At 37.9% G+C, this 16,301-nt stretch overlaps 2 protein-coding genes across 4 annotated transcripts in view; one reads left to right on the plus strand and one right to left on the minus strand.

Moving 5' to 3' along the window:
* The window catches only part of FAM13C (family with sequence similarity 13 member C), a 153,801-nt gene extending 150,813 nt beyond the window's left edge, over positions 1–2,988 (plus strand). For all 3 annotated transcript variants that reach the window (XM_052639918.1, XM_052639919.1, XM_052639920.1), the window contains exon 15: positions 2,866–2,988. The gene's annotated coding sequence lies outside the window, so the exon portion shown is untranslated. The remainder of the gene's footprint in view (positions 1–2,865) is intronic.
* The window catches only part of PHYHIPL (phytanoyl-CoA 2-hydroxylase interacting protein like), a 109,069-nt gene that overhangs the window by 10,221 nt on the left and 82,547 nt on the right, over positions 1–16,301 (minus strand). Inside the window, exon 2 of the mRNA XM_052639922.1 lies at positions 1,583–1,779. Coding sequence (XP_052495882.1) covers positions 1,583–1,779 — 197 coding nt within the window. The remainder of the gene's footprint in view (positions 1–1,582; positions 1,780–16,301) is intronic.

Below are 16,301 nucleotides of genomic sequence, written 5' to 3' on the forward strand. Positions count from 1 at the left end.
AAAGATAACACAGCTAGCTAATGGCATAAGTGTACATGGATTCATCTTGATTTCTAGTATAATGTTCTTCTCCGTACATTCCTTAATATGCTCCATAAAGTGCAATATTCTAATATTTTAAAACATAATATTTATTTAATATATTTCTGTTGTTCAGTCAGAGAAGCCCATTATTAAATATTTTATATGTGAAGGGACAGAATATTTTTAAATAAATGTTTGCTTCACATACAAATGTGGTAACATTTGTTTTACTTGTATTCAAGTATGGAGCCTATATTACAGAAAGTCTAGGTATTTTAAAACAATGGATTAATAAGGTAACTAAACCTAGTTTGTATTCACTGTATTTCCAAAGATATAGTATTTTAAGTGTGGAATGAAGAAATGGGGTCAAATCTTGACCCCTCACCATTTAATGCTAAACATTTCAAAGCTAATTCAAAGAAGCCAAATGTCACCGAAGAGAATATCCAACACTAGCAAGATTAAAATTGCAACATAGGAAATTACTGTTTTATCAATCTTGTCCTATCACATTTATCTGTACATATAAGACTCACTCACCATTAGCATGTATAGTTTTACTATACACATATAGTAAAATGCATAAATTTTAGACAAGAATTCTTCCAAAAGATTTATCAAGTTAAAATTTAGTTATAAAATATTAAAATAAGATCAGTTTTCATATCAGTGAAAACACTGAATACATAAGGAAGAATTTTTAAGTCAGAGAACTATTTATCCTCTCTAGAGCTACTTTTGGAGAGAGATATGTATTGGTTAAGATAGTGATAAGCAGACAGCTAAGAGCATAAATATCAGAGAATTGTTACAAATCTAAAACACCTGAAGGCTATTCTTACTCTCAAACAATAAAATAAAATTGATTACATAAAGCAATTTTCAGCCCATAAGTATTTTGACAAATATTCTAAAGTTTATAAGCTGCCACTGATATTCTCCTTTTGGCAGCTCTTTATAGGGAAAAATGTGCGCTTCAGTGGAAAACTATGAGCCATCTGTAGTGCACTCTGCTGGTTGTCTTCCTCTGATTTTGCGGAATATATTCTACAACTCTGTAATTTGTAGACAGGCGATACCGATTCCATTATTCTTTCTAAACACATGCCAGTGAATTTTGTCCCCTGGAAGTACTCCCTGTATTGCCCTTGTTCTTCCCCAACACCACATGGGTTTTGCCTCCACTGTACATTTATTTCAATATCCTGGTCCTTAAGATGTCTTTTCTGGACCATCCTTTGAATTGGCTCTATTAAAAACTTCATCAGTTACCTCATTAGAATGTTAAATAAAATCTTTGACACATGTTCATTTTCATGTCTGTATGAGAGTTAAGATTTCACCTTTTCTGGGAGAAAAAAGTGTATTTTACCCATATATGTGTCACTTCCTTATAAAATTTCTTGGAAGAATACAGCTTTTAAATGACATATAATTTTTCATTTTCAATGTCAAGTATAAGTAATCAGTGCAACATTATTCCTTCTTTCAAAATGGCATCATAATTAGAAAGTTTTAAGATACAAATGAATATAAGGATGTGTTAGCATTTTACCTTGTGTTTAAATTTATTGGAGTTCTTGTTCTCTTTCTTATTGAGGTCAATGAAATAGTGTGTGATGCGGTCCTTTGACTTTGAGTCCATTTCCCAGGAAATCTTGAATGAGTCGCAGGTGATGTTGCTTATTCTGATGTTATGTGGCACAGGAAGTTCTTCCATCTCTGCGATGCCACTGTCTTGTGATTTGTTCCCTGTGAGAAAACAATGCATGGACAGTTTTTGACTAGTGAACTCTTCCTAGTTTGCAAGGCCATTAGCTACCTGTTTGTGAACTCACCTAATTACTAAATTTGAGGTTTCATTTTGTTCATGAAGTAATTTGAGTGTTAATGAGAGTAAGACTGTCATTACGTGACCACATTACCAACAAAAAGCAGAAATGACTTAGTCCTTACCCCCTCTGTTTTCAGTCTTCTTTCCCAGTTTCTGCTTTCACAGAAATGAAAGCAAGAATGCTGTTGATCCACCTCTCTAACCTATGAAAGATTAGCCTTACATGGTAGAGTCTGTCTGAAAAGCCCCAAGGGACCATTTTTCTTACATGACCAATTGACTCTGCTCTAAAGTAATCCTAGGTGTTTTTAAGTTAAATGAAATCAGAAACGTTGATGATATGAAAGAGTCCAGTCAAATAAAGGGAAAATTTCTTTTAAAAAATCTGTGAGGTGTCAGTGACAGTCTATAAAAATTGTTCCTTTTGGAGATTTATATATAGAAATAGCATGTAATATTTATGTTTATTTACAAATAATATAAAAGACCATTTTTAAAACAGTTACTGTGAAGGGATTACTCTAAGAATCATTTTACCTGCCATAGCCATGCTGATTGATATCATTAAAATCTTGAAGAACTCATCTGACATCTGGTTACTTTACAGACTATGTCCTACATTTTCAATTCAAGAAAATTCTATCACTTTGGCGAATATTATAGAGCAGAGTATGACAGATGACAGAACAAAAAGAGAAAATAGAGAGTTGACAAGTTTGTTTCATATGTAACAAAGACATATTGAATGAAATTTTATTCCATTTCTCCTTCCTGTGTTCCTTTCCCCCCATGACAACGTAAAATTCAATGCCCCAGAAAAGAAAAAATATATAATTGTTATTCATATTATAAAAGTCATAGATCATAAATCAGCTATCTAACTTTTCTTTAACATAATAAAATAGCAAATCTTGATCAACAAAAACTGAAAGAAACAACAGTGAATGTCACTTTGTAACAACAACTTCCATTTTCAGATTACTTTGTGTTCTTTACCCCCACAGGGTCTTCCCAGCTGGCTCAGTGGTAGAGAATCCGTCTCCCTTGGAGTAGGAAATGGCAACCCACCCCTATATTCTTTCCTGGGAAATGGCACGGACAGAGGAGCCTGGCAGGCTACAGTCCACGGGGTAGAAAGAGTCGAACATGACAGAGCATGCACACACAGCACACCCCCCCCCCCCACCCTCTCAATTATTGTTGTAAGACTTTTGATAATTTGCAGTCCTATTAAATTATTCATCCATTTGTCTCACCCCAAGCTGTGTTGTGGCCAGAGCAACCTGATGACATTCAAAGATGAATTTCAAAGTAACTCAAGTTCTTTATTGTCACTCTTGAACAATACTTTGAAAAATCCTTCTTTCTTCCCTCATGTACTCCCTTACACCCTAGTTTACCCAGATTCCCATTTGATAAAGGTCCCAGAAAAATTATTCCTTCACTTTTTTTTGCACCACCACCCCACCCCCAACACACATGGCCTCATAGCATCCCAAAATTGCTTCCTGCTAAAAGCCTTTCAGAAGTCAAGTGAAGGGAAGAAACAAAGTGGAATCTCTAATGGCCTGGGAAGAAACAAAGTGGAATCTCTTTAATGGCCTTGGGAAAAGGAAAGGCAATAAATATGCAAATAGTAATTTTTGTTCTAGTTAATAAAAGCTGACATTTTCTGATTGCAGTTATCTTCAAAATATAAGCAACATTAAATGAAAACCTTTCTGAACTAACAGCAGACATTTCTGCACAAATCACATGCATTATAAGAAGGAACCAAGATGGCTGAGGAGTAGGACTTGGAGCTTATTTCCTTCCACAGATACATCAAAAACACTTTTACAAATGGAACGATTTGCACAGAACATCTACTGAACATTGACAGAAGACCTCAGCTTTCAAAAAGGGCAAGAAAAGCTCAATGTAATCAAGTAGGACAAAAGAAAAAAGAAACAAAAAACGAGAGAGAAGGGCACAGCCGGGACAGAGGGAGAACACCAGTGTGCAGAAGGCAAGAGAGAGCAACCTGCACAGACAGTTGGCACTGCCACACTGTGCCCCCCACCCTGTGGTGCTCGTCCACTGGTATGGGCAGCAGCTGGGTGCTGAAGCTCAAGCTTCAGGTCAGACCCAAGGAGAGGACTGGGGCTGCCTACAGGTAAACAGCCTGAAGAGGTGAACTGTGACAATTGAGGGTGCACTCGGAAGAAGCTGAGTTCACCTGAGAGGCAAGGCACCATTACTGGGGGAGCCCAGGAAGACTGGTGAGACCACCACAGGAGCTTCTTTACAAGTGTGCATGCTCTCAGGCAACAGGATGCCACCTCTATGAGTTCTGGGGTTGGGCAAGAGCTGTTGCCACCATTGTGGGCTCTAGAGGTGGGCAGGGGCTGCTGCAGAAACTAGGGGACATGGCAGCAGAAGCCAGTTGCTGCCGCTGCGGTCAGGGGAAGCATGCATGAGCAGTGAGCAGGCACCAACCCCTGCCTCTGCTGTTCTAGGAGGGCATGGGCCTTGCCAGCACTGGGAGATCCAGACATAGGCACCGATCACTGCCCCTGCTGTCCTGGGTGTACATGCCACACTGCTGTTGGGAGACCCATGGGTGGGCGCTGATCACTGCCACCATACCAGGAGAGCACGCAAGGGGTGCTGCACTTACACACCCCATATCAAGGGGATAATGACCAACATACATTTAGGAAGGAGGCAGAAAGCATTTCAAATAGAAGCAGCCCCTCAAGTTTGGACAAAATGGTGAAGTAAAAAGACCTGAGCTCACTTCCTCTTACAAAAACACCAAAATCACAACTGCTGAGCAACTATTGACAAAAAAGACTGGAACCTACCAAAAAAAGTTTTACACCCAAAGATGAAGAAGCTGTGAGAGGGTAGGAGGGGTACTTTCACAATATAATCGAATCCCATACCAGCTAATTGGGAGACCCACAGACTGGAAAATAATGGTATCACAGAGGGTCTCCCACAGGAGTGCTAGCTCATACAATCTGACAAACAAAAGTCTAAGATCCGATGGCTTCACAGGTGAATTCTATCAAACCTTTAGAGAAGAGTTAGCACCTGTCTCTCTGAAACACCTCCAAAAAGTTGCAGAGGAAGACACATTTCCAAACTCATTCTATGAAGCTACCATCACCCTAGTACCAAATCCAGGCAAAGATACCACACACACAAAAAGAAAATTATAGGTCAATATCACTGATGAATATAGATGCAAAAATTTGCAACAAAATACTAGCAAACAGAATCCAGTGATACATTAAAAGGATCATATACCATGATAAAGTGGGACTTTTCCCAGGATGCAAGGGTTTGTTAGTATCTGCAAATCAATTGTCTGATACACTACACTAACATACTAAAGAATAAAGATCACATGATCATCTCAACAGATGATCAGAAAAAAGCTTCTAACAAAATCCAACACCCAATCATGATAAACTCTACAGAAAGTGGGCACAGAAGGAACATACCTCAACAAAATAAAGGCCATATTTGACAAACCTCCAGCTAACATCATACTCAATGGTGAAAAGCTGAAAACAGTTCCTCTAAGATCAAAAACAAGACAAAGATGTTCACTCTACCATGTTTATTCAACATAGTTTTGGAAGTTCTAGCCACGGCAATCAGAGAAGAAGAAGAAATAAAAGGAATCCAAATGGGAAAAGAAGAAGTAAAACTGTCACTGCTAAGATGCTACCAGAAAACTACTAGAGCTCATCAATGATTTCAGTAAAGTTGCAGGATACAAAATTAACACATAGAAATCTGTTGCATGTCTATACACTAACAATGAAAGATCAGATAGATTCAAGAAACAATCCCATTTACCATCACATCGAAAAGAATAAAACAGGGCTTCCCTGGTGTCCCAGATAAAGACTCTGTCTGTCTCTGCAGTTGACACGGGTTCAATCCCTGGTCCGGGAAGAACCAACATGCTGCAGAGCAGCTAAGCCCATGCACCACAGCTATGAAGCCCAGTGCTCTAGAGTCCAGGAACCACAACTGCTGAGGCTTCATGCTGCAGCTACTGACGTCTGGGTGCCCTAGCGCCCATGCTCTGCAATAGGAGAAGCCACCACAGTGAGAAGCCCTCAGTACCCTCAACTGGAGAGCAGCCCCCGCTCTTCGCAACTAGAGAAAAGCCCATGCAGCAACGAAGAAACCAGCACAGCCAGAAGCAAATAAATAAAAGTAATTTTTTAAAAAAGAATAAAATGTCCAGGAATAAACCAACCTAAGGAGGCAAAAGACCGGTACTCTGAAAAGTCCAAGATGCTGATGAAAGAAATCAAAGATGACACAGATGGAAAAATATAACATATTCTTAGATTGGAAGAATCAATACTGTCAAAATGACTATACTACCCAAGGCAAACTACAGACTCATTGCAATCCCTATCAAATTACCAATGGCATTTTTCACAGAACTAGAACAAAATAATTTTAAAATTTGTATGCAGGCAAAAAAAGACCCCAAATAACCAAAGCAATCCTAAGGGTGGGGCAGGGGGAAACAAAAATGGAGCTGAAGGAATCAGGCTCCCTAAATTCAGACTATACTACAAAGCCTCCATTTTCAAAACATAAGGTACTGACACAAAACAGAAACATATTACCTCAATGGAAGAAGATAAAAAGCCCACAAATAAACCCGCACCCCTGTGGTCACCTAATATGTGACAAAGGAGGCAAGATATACAATGAAGAAAAGGCACTGTCTTGAAGAGATGCTTCTGGGAAAACTGGAGAGCTACATGAAAAAGAATGAAATTAGAAAATTCTTTAACACCATATACAAAAGCTCAAACTGGATTAAAAGCCTAAATATAAACCTGATACTATTAAGTTCTTTTAGAGGAAAACATAGGAATAACACTCTTTCATATAAATGTTTTTTTTTTAATCCATCTCCTAGGGTCATGGAAATAAAAACAAAAAATAAATGGGATCTAATTAAACTAAAAAGCTTTTATACAGCAAAAGAAACCATAAATAAAATGCAAAGACAACCCACAGAATGGAAGAAAATATCTGCAAATGAGGTGACTGATGAGGGATCAATCTCCAAACTATACAAACAGCTTATGCTACTTAATATCAAACAACTTAAGGGTAGAAGATTTAAATAGACATTTTACCGAAGAAGATATACAGATTGCCAACAAACACATGAAAAGATGCTCAACATCACTAATTATTAGATAAACAGAAATAAAAAGTACAATAAGTTATCACCTCATGCCAGTCAGAATGTCCTAAGTCGTTTCAGTTCTTTGTGACCCCATGGATTGTAGCCTGCCAGGCTCTTCTGTCCAAGGGGGTTCTCCAAGCAAAATACTGGAGTGTGTTGCCATGCCCTTCTCCAGGGGATCTTCCCATCATCAAAGGCCATCATCAAAGAGTCTACACACAAAAAATTCTGGAGAGGGTGTTGAGAAAAGGGAATCCTCCTACACTATCGGTAGGAATGTAAACTGGTACCACCACTATGGTGAACAGTATATGTATTTTCCTTAAAAGACTAAAACTATAGCTACCATATAATCCAACAATCCGAATCCTGGGGGTATCTCCAAAGAAAACCATACTTCAAAAAGATACATGTACCACAGTGTTCACTGCAGCACTATATACAACAGCCAAGACATAGGAAGTGAGGTAAATGTATATCCACAGATGACTGTATAAAGATGTGGTGTACATACACAATGGAATATTACCCAGCCATAAAAAATAATGAAATTATGCCATTTGCAGCAACATGGATGGACCCAGAGATTATCATACTAAGGTAAGTGAGTCATACAGAGAAAGACAAATATCATATGACATCACTTATATTTGGAACCTAATTTTAAAAAATGATACCAAAAAAACCCTCATTTTATTTTTTTACAAAACACTAGGCCATTCAGATATTACCTAAAGGGGAAGTGACAAATGGATTATACAGTGCAAGTGACAAATAGATTTAAGTGATTAGATCTGACAGAGTACCTGAAGAACTATGGATGGAAGTTCGGAACACTGTACAGGAGGAGGTGACCAAACCATCCCCAAGAAAAACAAATGCAACAAGGCAAAATGGTTGTCTGAGGAAGCCTTACAAATAGCTGAGAAAAGAGAAGCAAAAGGCAAAGGAGCAAAGGAAAGATATACCCATCTGAATGCAGAGTTCCAAAGAATAGCAGAGATAACAGTCTTTTAAATGAATAGTGCAAAGAAACAGAGGAAAACAATAGAATGGGAATCACTAGAGATCTCTTCAAGAAAATGAGAGATACTAAGGGAACATTTCATACAAAGATGGGCACAAGAAAGGGCAGAAATGATCTGGACCTAACAGAAGCAGAAGATATTAAGAAGAGGTGGCAAGAAAACAGATGAACTGCACAAAAAAGGTCTTAATGATCCAGAGAACCATAACGGTGTCATTATTCACCTAGAGCCAGACATCTTGGAGACTGAAGTCAAGTGGACCTTAGGAAGCATTACTACCAACAAAGCTAGTGGAGGTGATGGAATTCCAGCTGAGCTATTTCGAATTCTAAAAGATGATGCTATGAAAGTGCTGCACTCAATATACCAGCAAATTTGGAAAACTCAGCAGTGGCCACAGGACTAGAAAAGGTCAGTTTTCATTCCAATCCCAAAGAAGGGCAATGCTGAAGGTAGTATGACAAGGCTGTATACTGTCACCCTGCTTATTTAACTTCTGTGCAGAGTACATCATGTGAAATGCCAGGCTGGATGAAGCTCAAGCTAAAATCAAGATTCCTGGGAAAAATATCAATAACCTCAGATATGCAGATGACACTACTCTAATGGCAGAAAGTGAAGAGGAACTAAAGAGCCTCTTGATTAAGGTGAAAGAGGAGAGTGAAAAAGCTGGCTTAAAACTCAACATTCAAAAAACGAAGATCATGGCATCATCCAGTCCCAACACTTCATGACAAATAGATCTGGAAACAATGAAAACAGCGAGAGACTTCCTTTCTTGGGCTTCAAAATCACTGTAGATGATGATGACAGTCATGAAATGAAGAGACACTTGCTTCTTTGAAGAAAAACTATGGCAAACCTAGACAGCATATTAGAAACCAGAGACATTCACTTTGTTAACAAAGGTCCCTATAGTCCAAGCTGTGGTTTTTCCAGTAGTCATGTATGGATGTGAGAGCTGGACAATAAAGAAGGCTGAACGCCAGGGAAGTGATGCTTTTGAACTGCAGTGCTGGAGGAGACTCTTGAGAGTCCCCTGGATTGCAAGGAGATCAAACCAATTCAATCCTAAAGGAAATCAAACCTGAATATTCATCTGAAGGCCTGATGCTGAAGCTCCAATACTTGGTTACTCATTGGAAAAGACCTGATGCTGGGAAAGATTGAGGGCAAGAGAAGGGGGAGACAGAAGATGAGATGGTTGGTGGCATCATCGACTGAATGGACATGAGTCTGAGCAAACTCAGGGAGATAATGAAGGAGAGGGAAGCCTGGGGTGCTGCAGCTCATGGGTTTGCAAAGAGTCAGCCATGACTGAGTGACAACAAAACAAAAAGACTCACAGATGCAGAATACTAACTTATGGCTACTAAAGGTGTTTGGGAGGGATAAATAAGGAGGCTGCAAATAACATTTTCACACTACTGTTTATAAAATAATCAACAGGGACCTCCTGTATAGCACAGGAAATTTTACTCCATAGTTTACAATAACCTGTATGGGAAGAGACTCTGAAAAAGGATATATGTATAACTGAATCACTTTTTTCTACACCTGAAACTAACATAACATAAATTTAAAAACAAATAATATGCATAACTCTCCACATAATTTCAAAACAACTGAGTGACAAAATTGTTTTTAAGAAAAAATAAAGCTATTTCGAATTTGATCCAATTTATTGAAAATACACCTTCAATATATTGCCAGTATCTAAAGTATTATATTTTGCCATGTAAAGTTCTAGTATTTTTATCTTTTCAACTGAAAGTTACAGTTTCTAGAATATAATCAATACTTTGTTTTATACAGGTTCTCTTCTACTTGTTGAAACTTGATTCAAATTTTGTTGCCTTTATTGAAAGGTGGAAACTTGCTCATATCAGATTTTGCCATTCAGAACAATATAAAGCTCAAATCTATAGGATGTGTTATATCAGGAACACTCATTTTCAAGTTCCTTATCATAATCTGAATTCTTAATAAAACCACCAGATTAGCCTCTATGCAGCTGTCCTAGTGGGAAATAAAAATAATTTAAATAATTCTTACCAGTTTACATGTAACTTGCTTTTTACTCATGCTGTATGAATTCATTTTTAACTGAGATTTTGAGATAAGTGACAGAAAACAATGATTCTGTCTTTAAAACTGGTGAAAACAATAGGGAGCCACATGATGTTAATATTCAATAACCAGCCAATACTATCTCAGATCTGTACAATCAAGTGTACTTTCAAATGCAGCTTCCCTTTCACCATATGGGTAATTCAAGCTACATTTTTTTCTACTTTACATGCAAAGAATTCAAATAACTGTGGCTATACTGCTCACTGGTCATACTGAGCAAAGAACAAATAAGTGGGACTTTCTATACATCCAAAATATGAAAATTGCTTTTCTTCAGAACAAGTACTTCAAAATTACTTTCCTAACAACAGCAATTACTAAAATACAAACTGAAAACCTAGCCAAATTATACTGATATATTTTACATGTATGGTTCTTTCACTGAACTTAAGTTGCCTACCAAAAAATGATATTTTAAAAAACAGATTTATTGAAATAAAATTCACATACCATACAGCCATTTGTTTAAAGTGTACAACTCAATGTCTTTTAGTAGATTCAGAGTTCTGTATCCATCCCACAATCAGAACTTGTTTTTTACGTCAGAAGAAACCCCACACACCTTAGCTGTCACTCTCCAACCCCAACCTCTTCATGTCCCCTCTTCCTTCAATCACTAATCAATTTCCTGTCTTTGGATTTGCTTATCCTGGGTATTTCATTTAAATGGTATCATATAATATGTGGTCCTTTGTGACTGGCTTCTTTCACTTAGCATAAAATTTTCAAGTCTCACTCATGTTGTATAAAGACTTTATTTCTTTTTATTCCTGAATATTTCATTGTATGGATATACCAGCTTTTCTTTATCTACTTGATGGATATTTGGTTTGTTTCTACTTTTTTGACTATTTGTTGCTATGAACATTCATGTACAGGTTTTTGTGTGAATATATGTTTTCTCTTTTCTTGAGTATATACCTGTAAGCTGAACTCTTGATTCATATGGTAACTTTATGCTTAAATTGCTAAGGAACTGCGAAACTGTTTCTCAAAGTGGCTACACTATTTTATATTCCCACCAGCAGTGTATATGGGTTCTAATTTCTCCACATCCTCATCCACACTTCTTATTATCTATCTTGTACTTTTGGTATCATTGTACATTTGGTATCATTAGGCCATTGCCTAATTCAAGGTCACAAAGATTTACACCTAAATTTTCTTCCTAAGTTTTGACACTTACATTTAAGTTTTAGATCCATTCTTAGTTAATTTTTATATATGGTTATGAAGTAGGGGTCCAGGTTCATTCTTTTCCATGTAGATATACAGTTGTCCCAGCAACATTTATTATTTTTTCCTCATTTAATTGTCCTGGCACCCTTGTCAAAAATTAATTGGCTAAGCTATACTGCTACTTTTCGAGTCCAGGTTGCCATCAGTTCTCACCTAGATGATTACAATAGGAAAGCTCAGCTGGCTTATACCCATGACTCCTAAATTCAGTCTCATTAGAGCTGCTGCTGCTGCTGCTAAGTCACTTCAGTCGTGTCCGACTCTGTGCGACCCCATAGACGGCAGCCCACCAGGCTCCCCTGTCCCTGGGATTCTCCAGGCAAGAACACTGGAGTGGGTTGCCATTTCCTTCTCCAATGCATGAAACTGAAAAGTGAAAGTGAAGTGACTCAGTCGTGTCTGACTCTGTGCAACCCCATAGACGGCAGCCCACCAGGCTCCCCCGTCCATGGGATTTTCCAGGCAACAGTACTGGAGTGGGGTGCCATTGCCTTCTCTGCTCATTAGAGCAAGCTGCTTAAAACTATCTAAAAGATTCTCTATGCATTTAAAATAAAATCAACACTCCTTACCTTAGCCTATTAATTCTAATTTGAACTGTTTATTATCAGTTGGGGCTCAGTCAGATAAGAGATGCATTATTAGTGATATAGAATAAGATTTACCATAGAGGTTTCATATTGAGCAATTAAGAAGAGGTGGCAAGAATACACAGAAGAACTATAAAAAAAAAAAAAAAGGAAGAAAAAGGTTTTAATGACCTGGATAACCATGATGGTGTGGTCACTCACCTAGAGCCAGACATCTTGGAATATGAACTCAAGTGGGCCTTAGGAAGCATTACTACTGACAAAGCTAGTGGAGGTGATGGAATTCAAGCTGAGTTATTTCAAATTCTAAAACATGATTCTGTAAAAGTGCTGCACTCAATATGCAAGCAAATTTGGAAAGCTGAGCAGTGGCCACAGGACTGGAAAAGGTCAGTCTTCATCCCAATCCTAAAGAAGAGCAAAGCCAAAGAATGTTCAAACTATTGTACAACTGCACTTATTTCACATGCTAGCAAGATTATGCTCAAAATCCTTCAAGCTAGGTTTCAGCAGTACATGAACTGAGAACTTCCAGATGTATAAGCTCAGTTTAGAAAAAGGCAGAGGAAGCAGAGATCAAATTGCAAACACTGGATCATAGAAAAACCAAGAGGAATCCAAAAAACTTCTACATCTGCTTCATTGACTATACTAAAGACTTTGACTATATGGATCATAACAAACTGTGGAAAATTCTTAAAGAGATGGGAATACCAAACCATCTTACCTGTCTCCTGAGAAGCTTGTATGTAGATAGAGAAGCAACAGTAAGAACAGGATATGAAACAATGGCCTGGTTCAAACTTGAGAAAGAAGTATGACAAGGCTGCATATTGTCACCCTGCTTATTTAACTTCTATGAAGAGTATATCATGGGAAATGCCAGGCTGGATGAAGCACAAGTTGGAATCAAGGCTGCCATTAGAAATATCAACCACCTCAGATATGCAGGTGATACCACTTTAATGGCAGCAAGTGAAGAACTAAAGAGCCTCTTGATGAAGGTGAAAGAGGAGAGTGAAAAAGCTGGTTTAAAATTCATCATTCTATACCTCATTAACAAATTGAAAGATAAAAACAATATGATTATCTCAATAGATGCAGAGAAACCTTTGACAAAATTCAACATCCATTTATGATTAAAAACTCTCCAGAAAGCAGGAATAGAAGGAACATACATCAACATAATAAAAGCCATATATGATAAATCCACAGCAAACATTATCTTCAATGGTGAAAAATTAAAAGCATTTCCCCTAAAGTCAGGAACAAGACAAGGGTGCCCACTCTCACCACTATTATTCAACATAGTTTTGGAATTCCTAGCCACAGCAATCACAGAAGAAAAAGAGATAAAAGGAATCCAGATTGGAAAAGAAGAAGTAAAACTCTCACTGTTTGCAGATGACATGATCCTCTACATAGAAAACCCTAAAGACTCCACCAGAAAATTACTAGAGCTAGTCAATGAATATAGTAAAGTTTCAGGATATAAAATTAACACACAGAAATCCCTTGGATTCCTATACACTAACAATAAGAAAAAAGAAAGAGAAATTAAGGAAACAATTCCATTCACCATTGCAACAAAAAGAATAAAATACTTAGGAATATATCTACCTAAAGAAACTAAAGACCTATATATAGATAACTATAAAACAATAATGAAAGAAATCAAAGATGACACAAATAGATGGAGAAATATACCATGTTTATGGATTGGAAGAATCAATATAGTGAAAATGAGTATACTACCCAAAGCAAGCTACAGATTCAATGCAATCCCTATCAAGCTACCAACAGTATTTTTCAGAGAACTAGAACAAATAATTTCACAATTTGTATGGAAATACAAAAAACCTTGAATAGCCAAAGCAATCTTGAGAAAGAAAAATGGAACTTGGAGGAATCAACCTGCCTGACTTCAGGCTATACTACAAAGCAACAGTCATCAAGACAGTATAGTACTGGCACAAAGACAGAAATATTGATCAATGGAACAAAATAGAAAGCCCAGAGATAAATCCATGCACCTATGGACATCTTATTTTTGACAAAGGAGGCAAGAATATACAATGGAGAAAAGACAATCTCTTTAACAAGTGGTGCTGGGAAAACTGGTCAACCAATTGTAAAAGAATGAAACAAGAACACTTCCCAACACCATACACAAAAATACACTCAAAATGGATTAAAGATCTAAATGTAAGACCAAAAACTATAAAACTCCTAGAGGAAAACATAGGCAAAACACTCTCTGACATAAATCACAGCAGTATCCTCTATGAACCACCTCCCAGAGTAATGGAAATAAAAGCAAAAATAAACAAATGGGACCTAATTAAAATTAAAAGCTTTTGCACAATGAAGGAAACTATAAGAAGGTGAAAAGACAGCCTTCAGAATGGGAGAAAACAATAGCAAACAAAGCAACTGACAAAGAATTAAACTCAAAAATATACAAGCAGCTCCTGCAGCTCAATCCCAGAAAAATAAATGATCCAATCAAAACATGTGCCAAAGAACTAAACAGGCATTTCTCCAAAGAAGACATACAGATGGCTAACAAACACATGAAAAGATGCTCAACATCACTCATTATCAGAGAAAGGCAAATCAAAACCACAATGAGGTACCATCTCATGCCAGTCAGAATGGCTGCTATCCAAAAGTCTACAAACAATAAATGCTGGACAGGGTGCAGAGAAAAAGGAACCCTGTTACACTGTTGGTGGGAATGCAAACTAGTACAGCCACTATGGAGAACAGTGTGGAGATTCCTTAAAAAACTGGAAATAGAACTGCCATATGACTCAGCAATCCCACTGCTGGGCATACACACCAAGGAAACCAGAATTGAAAGAGACACGTGTACCCCAATGTTCATCACAGCACTGTTGACAACAGTCAGGACACGGAAGCAACCTAGATGTCCATTGGCAGATGAATGGATAAGAAAGCTGTGGTACATACACACAATGGAATATTACTCAGTCATTAAAAATAATCAATTTGAATCAACTCTAATGAGGTGGATGAAACTGGAGCCTATTATACACAGTGAAGTAAGTCAGAAAGAAAAACACCAATACAATATACTAACACATATATATGGAATTTAGAAAGATTGTAACGATGGCCCTATATGCAAGACAGCAAAAGAGATGTGAAGAACAGTCTTTTTGACTCTGTGGGAGAAGGAAAGTTGGGATGATTTGAGAGGGTAGTGTTGAAACATGTATATCATCATATGTGAAGTGGATCGCCAGTCCAGGTTCGATGCATGAGACAGTGTGCTCAGGGTTGGTGCACTGGGATGACCCTGGGGGATGGGATGGGGAGGGAATTAGGAGGGGGGCTTTGGATGGGGAACACATGTGCACCCATAGCTGATTCATGTTGATGTATGGCAAAAACCACTACAATATTGTAAAGCAATTAGCCTCCAATTTAAATAATTTTAAAAATAAAAACAATAAAACTCATCATTCAAAGAACAAAGATCATAGCATCATCCAGTCTGATCACTTCATGGCAAATAGATGGGGAAAAAGTGGAAATAGTGACAGATTTCACTTTCTTGGGCTCCAAAACCACTGGAGACAGTAACTGCAGCCACAAAATTAAAAGATGCTTGCTCCTTGGAAGAAAAGCTATGATAAACCTAGAAAGCGTATTTAAAAGCAGAGATAATACTTGGCCGACAAAAGTCTGTGTAGTCAAAGCTATGATTTTTCCAGTAGTCATGTACAGATGTGAGAGATAGATCATAAAGAAAGTTATGTGTGTGCTGCTGCCTCAGTCGTGTCTGACTCTTTGTGACCCCATGGACTGTAGCCCTCTAGGATCCCCTGTCCATAGGTATTCTCTGGGCAAGAATACTGGAGTGGGTTGCTATGCCCTCCTGCTGGGAATCTTCCCGACCCAGGGATTGAACACGGGTCCTTTATGTCTCCTGCATTAGCAGGCAGGTTCTTTACCACTAGCGCCACCTGGGAAGCCCCAAAGAACGCTGAGTGCCAAAGAATTAAGGCTTCCAAACCGTAGAATTAATGCTTTCAAATGCTGGAGCAGACTCCTCAAAGTCCCTTGAATAGCAAGCAGATCAAATCAGTCAATCCTAAAGGAAATCAACCCTGAATATTCATTGGAAGGACTGGTGCTAAAGCTGAAGCTCCAATACTCTGGCCACTTGATGTGAAGAGCTGACCCATTGGAAAAGACCCTGATGC

Source organism: Budorcas taxicolor, chromosome 5, assembly GCF_023091745.1.
Source record: "Budorcas taxicolor isolate Tak-1 chromosome 5, Takin1.1, whole genome shotgun sequence".
NCBI lineage: Eukaryota > Metazoa > Chordata > Mammalia > Artiodactyla > Bovidae > Budorcas > Budorcas taxicolor.